At 38.6% G+C, this 17,432-nt stretch overlaps 1 protein-coding gene across 4 annotated transcripts in view; it reads left to right on the top strand.

The window, feature by feature from the left end:
- The window catches only part of camkmt (calmodulin-lysine N-methyltransferase), a 129,706-nt gene that overhangs the window by 79,177 nt on the left and 33,097 nt on the right, over positions 1 to 17,432 (top strand). For all 4 annotated transcript variants that reach the window (XM_067421814.1, XM_067421811.1, XM_067421813.1 and 1 more), the window contains exons 4-6: positions 10,331 to 10,391; positions 14,337 to 14,391; positions 16,885 to 16,948. In XM_067421814.1, the coding sequence (XP_067277915.1) occupies positions 10,331 to 10,391; positions 14,337 to 14,391; positions 16,885 to 16,948 (180 nt within the window). The remainder of the gene's footprint in view (positions 1 to 10,330; positions 10,392 to 14,336; positions 14,392 to 16,884; positions 16,949 to 17,432) is intronic.

A 17,432-nucleotide genomic window follows, 5' to 3' on the forward strand; every position in this document is an offset into this window, starting at 1 on the left:
ATTAACATTCTCCAAATAGACCTTGTTCAGGTGACAGGGCTGTAATTTGGCGGGCCCCAGTTCCACAGTACAGCAGAGAGAAGTAAGCAATTTAGGTTTGCGCGGCGGCTGTAATCTGGGGTTGTCAACGGCCCGAGCCGTTCCAGCCTATGCTAATCAATCAGCTGCGGCCTGCACCCGCTCATCTGACCGGCTTAGCCCCGTACCCGCGTGCTGATATATCTATTAGTCTGCCGTCAGCGCCGCGCCACTGCGAAGATGAGATTCCGCCAGCTTTGGCATTTTCTCTCACAGATAAGTAAGCTATCAGGCCACCGGATAAATAGCAGAGCAAAGAGTTGCCCCGGCCCCCGCGCGCGCCAGTGACAATGCAGCGATGGCTCTTCTCCCCTCATTATACACCACCACCCCTAATCCAAAAAAGTTGTTTACCAAGAGAGGAGGGCGGCCTTATCTACCCGAGGCACAGTGTTGCGGCTTTGAAAACACACTCGTGTGCGCAGCTGGGCAAGACGGAAAGGCTTTTTTTCCTCTGTATTCTGTCATTTTGGTGTGCTGGAGCTGTGTGGTTAGAGGCTTCCTTTTTTGTGCACTGAAAATTGCTGAGGGGTGTGTGTGTGTGTGTGTGTGTATGAATGCTTGTGTGGGTTTGGGTTGTAAAAGATTAAGCTTGTCGAATGTGAACTGAGTGTTTTCGGGGTGGGCGGTATGTCCAACTGCATCATGGTATGAGCAATATTATATGACAGCAATAGGTATTTTGGCTCAGAATTTAATTTAAACAGTTTTTGGAAAGTTGCTGGACGGAAATCCAAAGGTTATTCATAACAGGATAACTAATAAGTACGGCATTAATACCGAAACGGCTTCAAATTATATAATGCTTGAGAAAAACAAAAGACTGGCGATTATACACATTTTTAATGTGGCAGTATACAGTATGTTTGAAGCCGATATAAAACTGCGTCACCGCTCTGGCATAGAACCTGAGATCCGACAGCAGAACTAATTGGCTCATTGGGACTCTGGTTCAATTCTGACCTGGGTCATGTCCTGTGGTCGGTTTCATTAACTGATTAGAATAGTATTAAAAGTTAGTCAGCTATCTTTTCTTCCAGACTTAACTTCTTCCACTTTAAACTTTTCTTCCAGACTTACATGAAAATGTAGAATGTTCTAATTTGAATGTGAAAAGTAAGACTTGACTTGGTACATTTGGTCAAACTAGTTTTTAAGATACTTAACATAGTGACTGTTTTTGCAACTGGCAGCTGAATTCATTCATTATAAATAAATTAGTTTGCTGAAATGTGCTGTTGCTAAGCAATTATTCCCCAGAGAGAAACACCGCTCTGACTCGCGGTGACATTCTCATAGCATTTAGCTTAGCCATCTAAGCGCAGTTCATTCACTATGGAACCAAACAGAGATCAAGTTAGAAGCGACCAAACACCTAATTTAGATTTTTAAACATAGTTACACGAATAGTCGAACGATCAAGTATGGTGACAAAATAAAACTTGGCGCTTTTCTAAGCGGGTTAAAAAGGAGAACTATAATGTATGGCGGATTAGCACTTCTGAGAGTACTTTGACTCGGCGCAGTAAAAAGTCACGCCTGAAAATCCTCCCTCACATCTCCCTCATATAGTTTAGTATGAAAAAACGGTGCAGTATCCCTTTAAAGCCATCAGACAGTATTATTTCACCACATTTTTTTAAAATAATTGTTTAGCGGAAAGTTAGTGATTACTGAGTAGTGAACACACTCACACATTGCAAATCGTGGACATCCATTTTGGCTGTGCTGCCGCTGCCCGGGAATCGATTGGGGGTCAAGTGCCTTGCTGAAGCTCAAGTTGTTTCCTGCCGGTATTGAGAATCAAACCTGCAACCTTTGAGTTACTAGTATGACTCTAAACATAAGGCCATGACTGCCCAGGTGAAAAACGACATTCCCCATGAATAAAATCTACACCGGAAATGAAACACCCAAATCATGCCTAATCACTCTTTAGTGCTCACTCACTCTCATGAAGCTCCCTATATTCTCAGACTACTTAAATATTTGTATCTATGTGCACATTTTTAAATAATACACTGTAGAATACACAGTGCTCTTATTTCTGTATACACAATGAACATCTTTCAATTAATAATGTGATATATTTATCTGTCATTTTTTATTTGATTGCCATTTGCAGTGTAGTTCCTTGACTTGATAATGCCGCTGAGTATACAGTCTTGACTTTTTGTCTGATTTTCAAATACTTTTTTGCTTCAGATCGATGTTTGTATTGTTGTGATTCACCTTATATCTAAGTTGGTTTGATTCATGGCATTTAACTCTTTAACAAATACTTTTTTGAAGTCCCCATGGGAAAAATATTTCCAGAACCAAAGAATAAGTGAATAGGCACTGTTGCACTCTATAGTGGAGATGAGCTAACATGGCGCATCAAAACAAAATGGCTTTATAATCAACACAGCGCCCATCTGAAACACCCTTTTGGAGTCATAGTTTTTGGCTTGCATATTTATTTTTGAAACATACCAATTTAAAATCTACATTTCAGTAACCATAATGAATAGGATCTCACTCAGAACATTCTCAGATTAGGGTTGTAAACGATTAATCGGGTTTAATCGCGTTCAAAATAAAGGTTTGTGTTTACATAAAATATGTACTTGTACTGTGTAAAATACACACGCATGAATATATTTAAAAACAATTTATATTTCCATATCAAATATAAATATTTCTATATAATATTCATACATATATATATATATATATATACATAAATATAAATATAAACGATTGTGCATTCAAATATACATAATAATTATACACGGTACACACACACATATTATATAAACACACTTTTATTTTGGATCCGATTAATCGTGATTAATTGTTCACAGTCCCATCTCTGTAATATACTGTAGGTCCAGGTCTTCAACAGCCCTGGTTGGTTCTACAACCATTTCTGAACTCTTGCAGGAACTGCGCTGTGTTGCATCTCCGATTCAGACCGCAATCCTCTCTGAGATGTCTGTGGATGTACGTGTGAGAGTGTGTGAGTGAGTGTGTGTTCAGTAATCCTGCGTTGGAGTAAAGTAGCGGTGTGAAGGAACAGATTGCAGTTGATCATGCTGAAATGCTCTCTTATCCGTTATTGGATCTGAAATGGAGGAGGCTTAGGAATTATCAGAGGCCAGCGGTAATGTGGAGATCATCTGGAGAAAGCTCAGGGCCAGCCTGCATCCTGTAAGGGAGGAGGGAAAACATAAAACAACTATGACAAAAAAAAAATATATATATATGTTCTGTTTCTCTTTGCTGCATTTTATATTTTTAATTGTGATGTATGATTGATTCATTATAGGTTTTTAGCTAGAGCTGTATGGCATGTCAATCTTTAACCTCAGTATCCATATTATTTGTGGTAAGCTGATTGTTTGTCCTGTTCATTGTTTCTGTTTAAACCCATGACGTTGAGGTTCTCTATGTACATGCAAGCAAACAAGTGGCTCCAGAGCACAGTGACTAGTGTGTGCGTAAGTAAGTGCCGGACGGCATCTGTGCGTCTCATCCCAGCTTATATGATTAGTGTCTGGCATTTCCACCCGGATTAACCAGGCGCTTTCCAAAGTTCACAAGGTTGAGAGTTCACCTACACTTAGGTTGCTTGTTGGAGGACCACAGTTGGGTGATATTTCTTTGCCACTAGCGGCAATAAACTAAATGACTAATGTATTGACTTTTTTGAATTAAAACGCCTTTTTTATAACATTTCACTGTTCTGTTACAGTGGCAATGAACTGCTGTGTACGTTTTTATTTAACCACACTTACATTGGGGGTTTTACGTCAAAATTTTTGTTTTTAAGATGAGTAAAGGGAGGTAAAGAGAGTAGCTAACAAGTGTTACATTTCACTGTAAAAATAAAGGTTCTTAAATGGTTCTTTGTGTATGGTTCCATTAAGAACCTTTAATGTCCAAAGAACTTTTCCATTGCACAAAAGGTTCTTTGTAGTGCATAAAGGTTCTTTAGATTATAAAATGCTTAGAATTTTTTTTTTGGGGGGGGGGACCAAAAATGATTCTTCTTTGGCATTAGTGTGAAACCCCATTTTTGGATTTTTCTGTCACCTTTATTTTCAAGGTGTAATTGAGGGTGTGCTCCCCATGCATGATCCCCATAAAAATCTTTTATCTGCTATCACCTCATGGCTTCTTTATTTCCTCAAGTGCATCTTGACTCCTGGCCTAAGTAAAACACACACCTTTACATGAACAAGTTTGGGGGTCATTTAAAAACCTCAGATGTAGAAAGATATCTCATAATTCTCATTACATAGTAGAAACATTTGCCAACAATGTGAAACGTTTATACCATAGACCGTAAAAAAATATGGACGACTCGACATCATCCGTTTCCGCTTGCCATATTTGAAGCTTTCAGGCAGCCTTGCACGGCGCGGACATCTTGGGACCGAGTCTGCGCAGTAGCGATTTCGGGACCGGAGTTGCGCAGTAGAGCGCAGGAAGTAGAGCAGGAAGTACAGCCGCGATATCAAAAGCCCGCCCACACTCTCGCAGATGCAGAACAATTAATTATGTTGGTGTGAAATAAACAGTTATGGAAATGTAGAAATTAAAGCTAAAGCTCTAATCTGCTCCCAAAAATTTCGAAAAAAGTCCGTTAGTGCCTCAGTGACAACTTCACTCAGAGAAGCCGTCAGTCTCAGCTGTCAATCATGACGTCACACCCCCGTTTTTATAGCATCAAATAACTAACTCAAACTAAACTTATTTTTAAAACGAACACCTGAAATGAAATCATCGTGATGATAACTGCCTTCAGTGACATATACTAACTTTGGGGGAACATTTTTGAAGTGTAATTTTATTATTTAGTTTGCCTCGTGTCCATTAGAAAACACAGAGGGGCGGCTATACTGGGACCGGTCACCGGGGGGCGATCGAGGCGCGAAAGCTTCAGTAAATGAGAGGGAGACTGCAGGCTTGGTTTATACGCATTACACATAAGCTTTATAAGTCTTGGTTGTGGCAAATAAAATTGAAGTACTTGGAGATACCACATAGTTGATGTTTTTCTGTATGCGGGAACCACCTGCATTAACCCCATAAATGCAGAAGCAAAGGAAAGAACAGCAAATCCCATATACTCACATATAATCACATATATATATATATATATATATATATATATACATGTACTCATACCAAACAATCTGTTACTGACCGTGCAATGGTTAAATCACTGTTAGCAAAAACAAATGTGATCTCCGATCACTGATTTAACTTCTCCAGTTGCAACGTTTCGACCAACAGGTCTTCATCAGCGACAAACTAATAAAACAATCAATACAAAAAAAAAAAAAAAAATTTCACTGTTACTCACTTGTGTGTTGCAAAATTACCATAGGATTCAATATATCGCATCATCTTTTATTTTCAATCTCCCTGAAAATCCTGTGCCGAACGGGATCTTTTTTAAAGACAAATTTGCAGTAAAATAAAGCTAACAAATGTTTCTTACTGATGCAAACTTAAAGGGGTACTTCAGCGCTGGAAAGTTGAATATGTATTTAAACTGGGTCATTAATGTAATAGAAATGTGAAATTATTTTTTTATTTGGTGCTCTCTAGACTGAGAAAAGACCGAAAATGTATTTTTGTTTCATGGGGATGAAAGACTACAATTCCTAGAATGCTTCGCTGCCCTGTGAGGCCACTCCCAAAGCCACCGCTACTGAATCACTGTGATTGAGTTAGAGAACAGACACTACAATTAAATACTGAACGTGTCTGTTCAATATAACGATCGAATCGCCGCGTGAGTCTCACAGCACTAACTCAGATTAGGAGTCAGATTACGTTTAACGTCATAAATGAGCTAATGAGCTAATGAGCTCGTGATGAGAGCTGAGGTAAACACAACCACTCTCGCGGCATACATTCACAACGCGTGTTCAGTCTGGCACGTTTTCAGTTCATGCCTTTGGAGTCTTAACTTTCATAGAAATTAATTTGAGAAGTTAAAACACTTACATTGCTTAGCATCCGTTTAAATTAATGCCTGCAGCTGCGAGCTGTGCTGTGAGTGAGATCTCCCATCCCCATGTGCGGGTTGAAAACATGTGGAAATGGCTCCCTCTGCTGGCTGTAGTCTTTAGCCTCTGGCCAAAAATTCCAAAGATTACGCAAATATCGTCAATTTGCACCATGGATGGAATTTTTCCAGAAATAAAATGCATAAATCTCTTGTCTCAGGGGGACATGAGGGGGGAAGCACAATCATTTGAATATACTTCAGGGTTTCTACTGATTCAAAGCCATATGCTAATTGCTGAAGCTTTCTTAATGTTAGGATCACAGGGAAGGTGATGCAAAAACTTGGCACTTCAAAACGTCTTGTGAACCTCAGAGCCATTTCTATGGTTGCTGGAGTAATCCTGTGTTTGTGTTTCATGTTTTACTTAATAACATGCGCTAATCGGTGGGCGGGGCTAAAAATGCAGTAGGCATTGATTTTCTCCTGCAGAGGTGGTTTTTCGTCAAACAAGTACATAGTAATGTGACAAAATCCAAAACCAGACATTTTGCCAGCTTGGTTTCAACAAAACTAATAAAAAGACTAATGAGGAAGTTCGGAAACCTACCTTATATTTTTACAAATGTTAGACGTCATAAGATTAAGGAAAATGCATGACCCCTTTAATAAAAAAAGAGTACATTGTAGAGTATTTTTATTGTTTGCAACAAAACTTCGATAACTACACACACACACACAAAAGTTATGACTATTTCCACGCTGCTTCACAGTTTTTCTGCACGTCAAGTATTTGCCAAGGTATTTCTATGTATTTTTGCGATTCATCGCATATTGAATAAAAATTAGAATTTTTTTAAGGATTGGTATATTTCTTCATGGTGTACTTCTGCTGAGAGTAAGGAAAGAAATCCGCCTATTGCCATAATTATATCTCTGCATATCGTTATTGAAAAGACCTCTAAAAGCAGAAAAACTCTTGCCCTTATTAAGCAGCTCTAGTGTTATCTCACCATTTGTACAATTGCTGAATCAATCCATTTCAAATGTCATTTTTAAGAACGTCTAACTTATGAAAATGTCATTAATACATTTGGTGGTGCTTTCTCCAGAAATGTTCTTTTATGTTTGTAGCACTACAGGAGTTAATAATTGAAGACGCCACACTACGCTTTCCTGAAGTATAGTTCTAGGTTTATCACTGCAAAATTAAAAATGATAAGCTTTAGCCCATCATTCAAACTCACGGCTATTGGGTTTTTTAAAATTCTCAGTCACAGATTCTGGGTCTTCAGAGATTACAGACAGACAAATGAATCGGCCCAAGTGGGCCACCTGGATGAGCCTAGAAGTAGTTATGACCTCTAAGTGTCATAAGTTGTTCTTTTCTGTCTAGCTACAATCCTTATGTGATAAATCTTACACTAGCCTCTCAAAATGTCAGAGGGTTCATCAGCAAGTGAAATAGCAAGCAGGTGCTGCCTTCTTTTAATGGCAGAGGCATATGTTGACGTTTTATCAATAGACATTATTAAATCTTGCTTGGGTGAGTTAATCTCAAGCTGATGGTGCAGAGAGGTTGAGAGAGACGGGCTTTAACAGGCCTTCCTGAAAGGCAGGTCATAAGCTGCTTATTATATCGACTCTGTCTTACAAATACACACACACATTTTTTTTCTCACCCTCTCTCTCTCTAACCTTCTGTATTTCTGCCATTCTTGCATGCACTGAACAAAATCATTAGCAGGGTCATTCTGTAAAAGGACTGCTTCTATACCAATGTGAAATTACTTTATGGATAGCTGTTGAATAGTGAATGCCAACTTTTACTATGCTGTAATTGACATTTTTATGAATACACAATGCCTTTTTTTTTTTTAGATAAATCCAGTAATTTTATTTGATTTCCCCCCTTTTTCTTTAGCCTTAGTGATGCGATTTTAATTTCTCCTTGCTGTTATGTCCATAATTAGCTAATTTTGATTAATAACTAAATACATTGAAATAAATCCAGCATTTGGCGTTATTCTCTCTATATTCTTTTTATTTTATTTTAGTTGACATCACATATTATTAAAAAGTTATGTCTCCAGGTTGCGCTTCGACTTTATTCATGAAATATTTGTCCCCTTTCAGAGTTATAAACTATTGCATAAATCAAAAAATAAAAATAAAAATTGTCATAATGACACTTTTCCAGAGATTAATAATATTAGGGCTATTTGAAGTCTCCTTTTTTACTTTATTTTACATTTTTGTTTCTTTTTATCAGTAGAAGTTTCTTTAAAAATGTCAACCCTATTACCTTCAACCTTGTGATAATTAAAAAGTGTTTTTGTGCAAATCAATAAATTCTACTTTTAAGACGTACAGTGCAGCATAAGGCTTGTAATAGTGTCTTTCTGAAGGCATATTTATATTGTGAGATATATAAAAAAATCTCTTAATTAAAGGGATAGATCACTCAAAAGTAAAATTGACATCTTTTATTCACCCTCATTTCCCAAACCTGTATTTTTTAAAATTATTGATGTATTGGTATGTTACCAGCATTCTTCAAAAATATCTTTAAAATATTCTTCAAATAACTAGACTAGGAATGAAATGAGGGTGAGTAAATGATTGATGTGTGCATTTTTGAGTGAACTATCCCTTTAAATGTAATTTGGCTCCGTTAAGTTTTTTAATATTTAAACACGTTTGTCTGACAGAATGTTTAAAATCTTACAGAAATGTACAACCTAAACCGGCAGCTTTTCATAGAATGATCCAGTGCGCGCGCACCAAAAACACTGTTTTATTTCCTCTTTCTTTTAAAACACTTCACAAATTTTATACATGATGATACATTGCAACCGAAAGTAAAGTTACACACACACAAATCCAAACACATAAGAGCTCCCATCAAAGGTAGACAGCTCAGCGGCCTAAGTTTATTGAAATGACTATTTTTCCTCAGCTGCACGTGTGTATGTGTGTGTTTCAGAGACAATAGCAGCTTTATGGCTCTTGCTGGAGCTAGCAGAAGGAGCAGAGGCTGACAGTGGGTGATAAGACCACCAGCCTGCTTCTTGTGATAATCGTTCGCTGGACCCCCACTCACTCTGTGCACAGCTTACAAGCCTAAGTAGCCAGAATCTTGTGTGTGTGTGTGTGTGTGTGTGTGTGTGTGTGTGTGTGTGTGTGTGTGTGTGTGTGTGTGTGTGTGTGTGTGTGTGTGTGTGTGTGTGTGTGTGTGTGTGTGTGTGTGTGTGTGTGTGTGTGTGTGTGTGTGTGTGTGTTGGAAGCGAACTATAGCGAGCAGTGAGCGTTCATGAACACAGAGAACGCGCCAGTGCAAGAGAGAGTGAGACACTGTCTTTATGTTGCATCATGTGAAGGTTACCAAGCAGGCTTGTCCTTGTGTGAGCATGCAGTATGTAATAAATCAAATGTTTCCTTGCTTTCTATGAGGAATAATGTCATGTTCTTAAACTCTCTTCATGATCTGGTTATCTATGATTTAATCAATCCCTCTCAACTGCTATGCAAGGCAATGTGAGATGAAATATGTAGGTTACACTAATAGCTACATACATGATTAAGTAGTTGAATATTCACTTCCAAAAATTGCATTAACGGTTGATATAAACATTGGTATTTCATGTTGTTTTATAATTATGCAGTAAGATCAGTAAGATATTTATTTAAAGAAACTGATACTTTTATACAGCAAAGATAAATTAAACTTTCTATTCATCTGAAAAAGGTAGCAATTTCCACTAAACATATTAAGCAGCGCAAATAAATGTTTCAGCATATTAGAAGGATTTCTGAAGGATCATGTGACAATGAAGGCTGGAGTAACGGGAACTTTTTTCATCACAGGAATAACTTGTATATTTAAACAGGGTATAGTTAATTTCAATTATAAAAATATTTCACAATATTACAGTTTTTTCTCCCTTTCAATGCAAAATGTATCGCATGTCTCTAAACATAGAGAAAAAATTGAGTTGTGATTGGTGGTTTAAATATAACAGTCAAATGGCCCCCTCATATCTGAATTGACTGTTCATGGCCAGAATGTGCTCGAACTTTAAAGTGAAAACTTGTCTAGTTCGATTGATAGGACGATCTTGTTGCAAAGGGACAGGGAGTAGATAAGTACTATATGCAAGAATAATTCCCACTATAAACAGCACTATGATATACGATATACCAGTGGGTACCAGTATGCTTCCTCTAACCTCTCTCTCTCTCTTTCAGGTGTCTGGCCTTCTGAAGAAGTGATGGCCTACTACTGCCTGAAGAAACGTCACATGTTTAGGTGAGGGACCCCCCCCCCCCACACACACACACACACACAGACAGACACACACACACTTCAATTTAAATGTATGTGTGCTTTATTGGCATGGCGAAAACTGCACGTATTGCCAAAGCAATGGCAGCTAGTCAGCATGCAGAATGTTTGCAATGTGAAGTACAATAACATTCTCTGTTTCTCTCTTTCTCTTACACACACACACACACACACACACTTTGGCCATATGACAGAAAGGCAAGGGGCACTTTTTGATTTGCACTCAAGGCGGTACACAAGCCTTTGATTTCCTGTTTTTACATTCAAGAGGCAGAGGAGGGAAGAGAGGCTTATCGATCACACAGCGGCAAGCTGAAGGTCAACTGGGCATATAGAGACAGAGCAGGGTTTTACGCCCTTGGGCCAATGCTTCTGCAGGAGTGTGTGTGTACGGAGGATGTTAAGACCTTTGTTCTGTTGTGATTTGGTCTGTGTATCGCTTTTGTGCATATGCAGACATATAAACTAAAAGCTAAGTTAATTTGCATTAGTGTGTGTGTGTGTGTGTGTGTGTGTGTGTGTAGTATGTTTGCACACGTGTGTGTGTCGATGTGTGCTCTTGTTCCTGTATGTCATCAAGGACTGTCACCCTCTCGCTATCTTCCAGACCTGTTATCAGGCACTCACCAAAAAGAGAGAAAGAGGAGGATAAAGCAGAACAAAAAAAAGTCAATTTACAGAGAGCGCCCATCTCTTCTCTTCATCCCTTTGGTTTTTCGCCTTTCTTTCCACTAGCCCAATGTACAGCCAAATAGCTACCTGTCACTGGGGCTTTGTCCCCGTCGCGGCTCATACTAGCAGTTTTGTGCGCATTAATTTTTAATTGCACTCCCTCATACAACAATCGCTCTCTCTTCATCCTCCACTCTGTCTCTCTGTCAATGGAAGGTGTCGGATCACGGGCTGAGAGCAGACAAACACATGGAGACTGTTGTCACGGAGCGCAGAAATGACTGGCAAAGTGATGAAGTCAAACTGCCGGTGTGTGTGTGTGTGTGTGTTTAAGGACAGTTCTGGTGTGGCTGTAGACTGCTTTTGATCTACAAGGACTCTACTGTATATTCTGTGTATGACAAACACAAATGAACTCTGTGTAAATTATAGTCTTTGTGTAAAATTATATGAATTACCTTTCATATGAATTATTCCATATGGGTGCTGTAGGTCTCTCTGTATATAAAGTAGGTGTCTGTATGTGTTAACTGTTGTGGTGTGACTCAAACATATATGTAAGCTTGTTTCCGCAAATAAATAAAAAAGCTAATTGTGACTTTTTATCTCACAATTGAGACTTTTTCCTCTTGCTTATGAGTTTACATCTCTCAATTCTTACAGTTGCTAGATGTAAACTCTCAATTGTGAGGGGGAAAAGTCAGAGTTATGTGAAAAAAACCCGCTGCAAATAATAAAGTAATTATGCATAGATAGGATAGCCAGTTAGGCTTATAAACTGTTGAAATGCTTACAATATCTATCTATAGTTGTTGACGTGTGGTTTGAATGTCATTTTTCCAATCAAATTGTGCTGTAGAAGTTAGGCAATTTAGCCAGATGCTAACATGTGTGTCCCAATGTGTGCCATTTTATAGTTTAAGTAGTGTGAGCAGAGCTGTAGCTGGGGTATCCAGCCCGGGTGCTTGAAATCACGTTCCTTTCCCCCCTCAGTTTGTTCACTTGCAACAAGGTTGAGCATTTATACTGACTTCAATGTGTTTTGTGTGGTTTTTAACAGCCGAGAGCATACAAATGATCAAAATTAATGGGACATTTTAATAAATGATTAAAGTTTGCTTTTAAAGACCTTATTTACTTGTGTATGTTAAACAATTTCAATAATGTATTGGTTTGCCCCTTGGTGTAAAGAAAATTTTAAATATATCACTTACAAAAATAAGTTAATATTTTTTGACATTTACCAAAATAATACCATGGTATTCCACGTAATTTGGAGTACTATTTAAATGCAATAATTTTTTAATATAGATATGCATTATTGGGCTACAATATATGGAATACGTGTGATTTTCACAACATTTACTGCACAATAACTATAATAACTAGGCTATAATATTGCAATAAATATAGAAATGTGTTAGTTAAATAGTTTTTTTGTGTTTCACTGCTTTGGCCATTTGATTTTAAAACATAAGTGTAGAGAGGTGAAGAAAAAAATAACTATAAAAGAGTGCAAAAATAACTTTTTTGATCAGCACTTCCTGCAGACTGGGGTGTCTAAATGTCTTTTTTTTACAAAAAAAAAAAAAAATGTAGGTATAGTGTGTTTGTTTTGTCTGTCATCATTGATAATGATTTTTTAGCGGTTGCGGAGTAATTACTTATTCAATATAAGAACCTACTCAAGAGAGTATGGCTGAATCGGAAATCGCCCCCCTATAGGGGAGAGCCATTTATAGTAGCGTCCGAAACCAGTGGACTTTATCGAGTGCACTCATTCTATCCCACATTGCACCACAATAACATAGTGTACAGCCGATGTACACTCAACGTCTGTTCGAATTCACTAACTCATTTTCATTCACTCATTCAAGTGGACTAACGTAGGGAATAGCGATTGGGGATTTAGGGGGCAATTTTCATTTCAGCCTATGTGATTTTGGATAAAGCCTATGGGCCCTATTGTAAAAATCTAAGGGAACGATCTAAAGCGGATGGCGCAGGTGCACTTACGGCATGTCCGAATCCACTTTTTCTAGTTTAACAATGGGAAAATTGGTTTGAGTGCCGGCGCATGGTCTAAAAGGGTTGTCCCTTTTAGACCATGACCTAGGGTCATGGGTGTGCCCAAAACACACCCATGACCCTAATGAGTCATGGGTGTGTTTTGGGCGTAAACCAATCAGAGTCTCATCTCCCATTCCCTTTAAAAGATAATTGGGCTTGCACCACGGCGGATTGCTATACATGGTGAAATTTCCGAGCTTCCTTTTATCTTTTTAATTTTGATATTTAAAAATGTTAGGCGCATTTAATGCTAGGCGCATATTATTAACACGTTCTTTAAATAACAAAAAAATTGCACCATTGACTTAAGACCAGGTTCAAGTTGGTCAATGGACACAATCAGTTGTCTCAAAATAGCAACGTGCCAACAATGCGCCTAAACACACCTCGTGTTCAGACCAGCACACCTATGGACGAACAGATGAGCGTGAGTGCTTTTGCTATTTAAACAATGTGGTGCAATACATTAAAATGATAACTGCGTCAGACTGAAACTAGCTAAAAAAAACTGGCACTGCATTGTGCCGGGTGTATGATAGGGCCCTTTTTGTGTGTGTTTTGTTACAAGTGGCAAATGGCATTAAAGCGCTATACCGCCACCTACTATATTAGAGTGTGTCTGGATTATGTAGGATTATCTTTTTTTTTTTTTTTTAATATCATGATTATCATAACTTCTGATGTATTGCGACACCCCTAATTCAGTTCTATGATTCATATCAAAATACAACAGTATTACTGTACCATCTGATACATCACTGTACAGTACAGAATGGAAGCAGAAAACTGATCCCATACGTTTAATTAACTTTCATTTCTTGCTGTACCACAAATCCGCATTTCCAGCAGGAAAAAGGACAATTGCGCCTTCTTTTGTCAACACATATACACCCGCTCGCATGCAGAGAGAAGAAGGGAGAGGAAGGTTGAGATCAATGAGCCCAGTGGAATTGCATTCCAATCAATGGCATCCCCCTACACGGGCAAGTTAATTAGTGTTATTGTCAAGACACAACAGCCATCTCCCTCTCTGCGTCTTTCTTTATCTCTCTCATCCTCCTGTTTTCGTCTCATTTGAACTGAAAAACTTCACTCTCATACTCATGCACTTCAATTTTTACGCTAAACAGCGCATCACCAGGCCCCTTCTGTCTTTCTGTCTCGCAGGGGCTCCTCTGTGTGCGAGCTGGGTGGAGGGATGACGTGTCTTGCCGGGCTCATGGTAAGTCAAAAGTGAACGCAAAAATTACATACAGTACTCTCGCACAGACAGACAATCACAGGCAAATGGGCAATTTGCATCAGCATGGGTAATCTAACATGGGCATATTGTAAGCAACATGAAATCGGCCGGTGCACATTGACATTTCTACCTCAGTGACCATAAACACACGTGGCCCAATGGGCTAACTTCATCAAAAGCGTTCAAACACATGGCCTTGCATATGCAAGCACTTTCTTTTCTTGGTCACACACACACACACACACACACACACACACACACACACACACACACACACACACACACACACACACACACACACACACACACACACACACACACACACACACACACACACCAGTGGCTTAGGCTCTGGCTATGTGTAGTGTATAGTAGTTTGTAGTAGCCTCTCCAGATGGACAGGCTTAACATGTTATCGATTTCGCCTTCACAAGACCAGCCTACCCGTATCTCTCCACTCAATACCCCCGTGTTGTGACATTACGGACCACCAGTGGATCGCCCTCCTCTTTCCCACTCAATCTCGTCTCTTTTTTTGTTGTTGCTCGCATTCCTCCTTTTCTCAGGTCTGACTTAGTGCTTGTGTTTATTTAAGTCCTTGACGAAGAAAAATGGCTCCTCTTCTTTTGTCCTGTGCCCTGGAGTGATGTGGTTTTGGCAGTGCCGTCCGTGTTTCTCTTGGGTGACTGGTTGGTTTCCTGCAGGTCTTGATGCCCATATGGCTAGCTGGTGGTGCAGGCCCCGTGACCTGACTCTTGCCCACAGGGCAAAAACCACAGCACCACTCTCAGTCCCTTTGTGTTTAACATGCAGTTCATATAAAGATATTTCAAATGCCCACTAATGTTGCGACGTGTGCGTCTTCAAAACGACTTTTGCAGAGGAAAATATGTCCAGGAAGCTGTTTTAACGTCATGTTATGCCATCAAAACCAAACGATTAAGAAGAAACCTTTGTTTCTTATGGTCACACAAGCTGTATTTATTTGATAAAAATACAGTAAAATTGCAAAATATGACTACAATTTAAAATAACAGTTTTTTTATGTTTTAAATTAAAATTCCTCTGATGGAAAGCTGAATCATTATTCCAGTCTTCAGTGTCACATGATCCTCCAGAAACCATTCTATTATGGTGATTTGCTGCTCATAAAACATTTCTTATTATCAATATTTAAAAAAAAAAAAACATTTCTTCAGCATTATTTGATAATTAGAATGTTTAAAAGAACAGCATTTATTTGAAATAGTCTTTTGCAACATTTTAATTGTCTTTACTGTCACTTTTGATCAATTAATACATCCTTACTTAAAAATATTTCTTAAATACTTTTGGCATGTATAATTTCAGGGAGGGGGAGTACAGAATGTGCTAATATTCCTCCTAATAATCCCATCTCTAAACTATTGGCTAAATAATCCCATTCTCATAAGGACAATGTTAGAAAAAGATAATATTTATAAGGAAAAAAGAGCAAGTTTCATGACTGGTAAGAAATATTAAAGAAAACACATATTTAAATCAGTATTGGCAGGTGATACACAGTTATTTTTGCTTCCTGTGGAATGTCCACACACGCACACACACGTTGTGTTTTTGTGAATTGTGGGGACTTTCCATTGGCGTAATGGATTTTATACCGTGCAAACTACATTCTATCCCCCTACACTACCCCTGCCCCTAAACCTACCCATCCCAGGAAACATTCTGCATTTTTACATTTTCAAAAAAACATAATTTAGTATGATTTATGAATCCATTTACATTGTGGGGACCGCTGGCTGGTACCCACATTCTAGGAGATCTCAGGTTTATATTAAATTGTGGGGACATTTGGTCCCCACAGTATAATATAAACAAGTACACACACATACACACTCCCTGCTTCTGCCCACTGCACCTCTCCAAACAACTGTTACACGGCACCTCTGATAAAGGTGACTACTTGAATGAAAAGACTGTATAAAAAGAGGACAGAAAGAGCTGACAGTGGAGCAGCACAAAAGCAGAAGCTTCGCAGTACAAAGTTATATGAAGGGCATCAGGCAGGCCTCGCGAGCCGAGTAAGGAGTGACAGCAGAGCGCGATGGCCCCGCCTGATAAACGCCACACTGCAAATGAAAGGCTCGGCGCTCACCATCATCCCCTGTCACAATGCAATTACCCAACAGAGTGATAGCAAGATAGAGGGCTCCCAGCCACCGGGAATGATAAAAGTATTGACTGATTTGATTGAATGATTAAAATAATGCAGACATAAAATGAAAAAACGGCAGAGACAGACAGAGATGGATGAGAGGGAGCAGGGGAGAAAGAGAGACGGGTGGTCATTTTGGAGTAGGGCTTTAAAAATCAGCGCTCTTCAGATATGACTGCTTGCAAACAGTGTGCTGAGGATGTCTTGCTTTTGTTTTATTTATTTATTTGTTTGTTTATTCTTCATCTCTCTTTTTTCTCTCTCTTTTTCGGCAGATTGCGGTTTGTGCTGATGTGAAGGAAGTGCTGCTATCTGATGGCAACGAGAAGGCAATTCAAAGTATCCTTACATTTATGTGGCTGTGTTCCAAAATCCTAGTAAGCTGCCCGCTCCCTACATAGGCAGCTGATTGCTAAGACAGTGCCTGAACTGAAATTGAACCTCATAAGTGACTGATTTGGAACAGTCTACTTAGGTAGGATTTTTATATGAACTGCATAGGAAACAATTATAGGCAACATGAGAGGAAAAACACTTTTTTATGAGAATATATATACCGAATACACAACTATTGTTTAAAAACATTTTTGTATTTAAAGAAAGAGCTTGGTACCAATTTTCACTTTTAACTAGCTGCTTATTAGCATATATATCGCTAGGATATTGGATGTTTATTAGTACTTATAAAGCACATATTAATGCCTTATTCTGCATGACCTTATTCTACATCACTTAATCCAACCCAAATTTAGCGACTACCGTAATAACTATTAAAAAGGAATGAGATGTAACCTTTTTTTTTTGTAGTAGTAGTTTTGCAGTA

This window comes from Pseudorasbora parva, chromosome 17 (assembly GCF_024679245.1).
Source record: "Pseudorasbora parva isolate DD20220531a chromosome 17, ASM2467924v1, whole genome shotgun sequence".
NCBI lineage: Eukaryota > Metazoa > Chordata > Actinopteri > Cypriniformes > Gobionidae > Pseudorasbora > Pseudorasbora parva.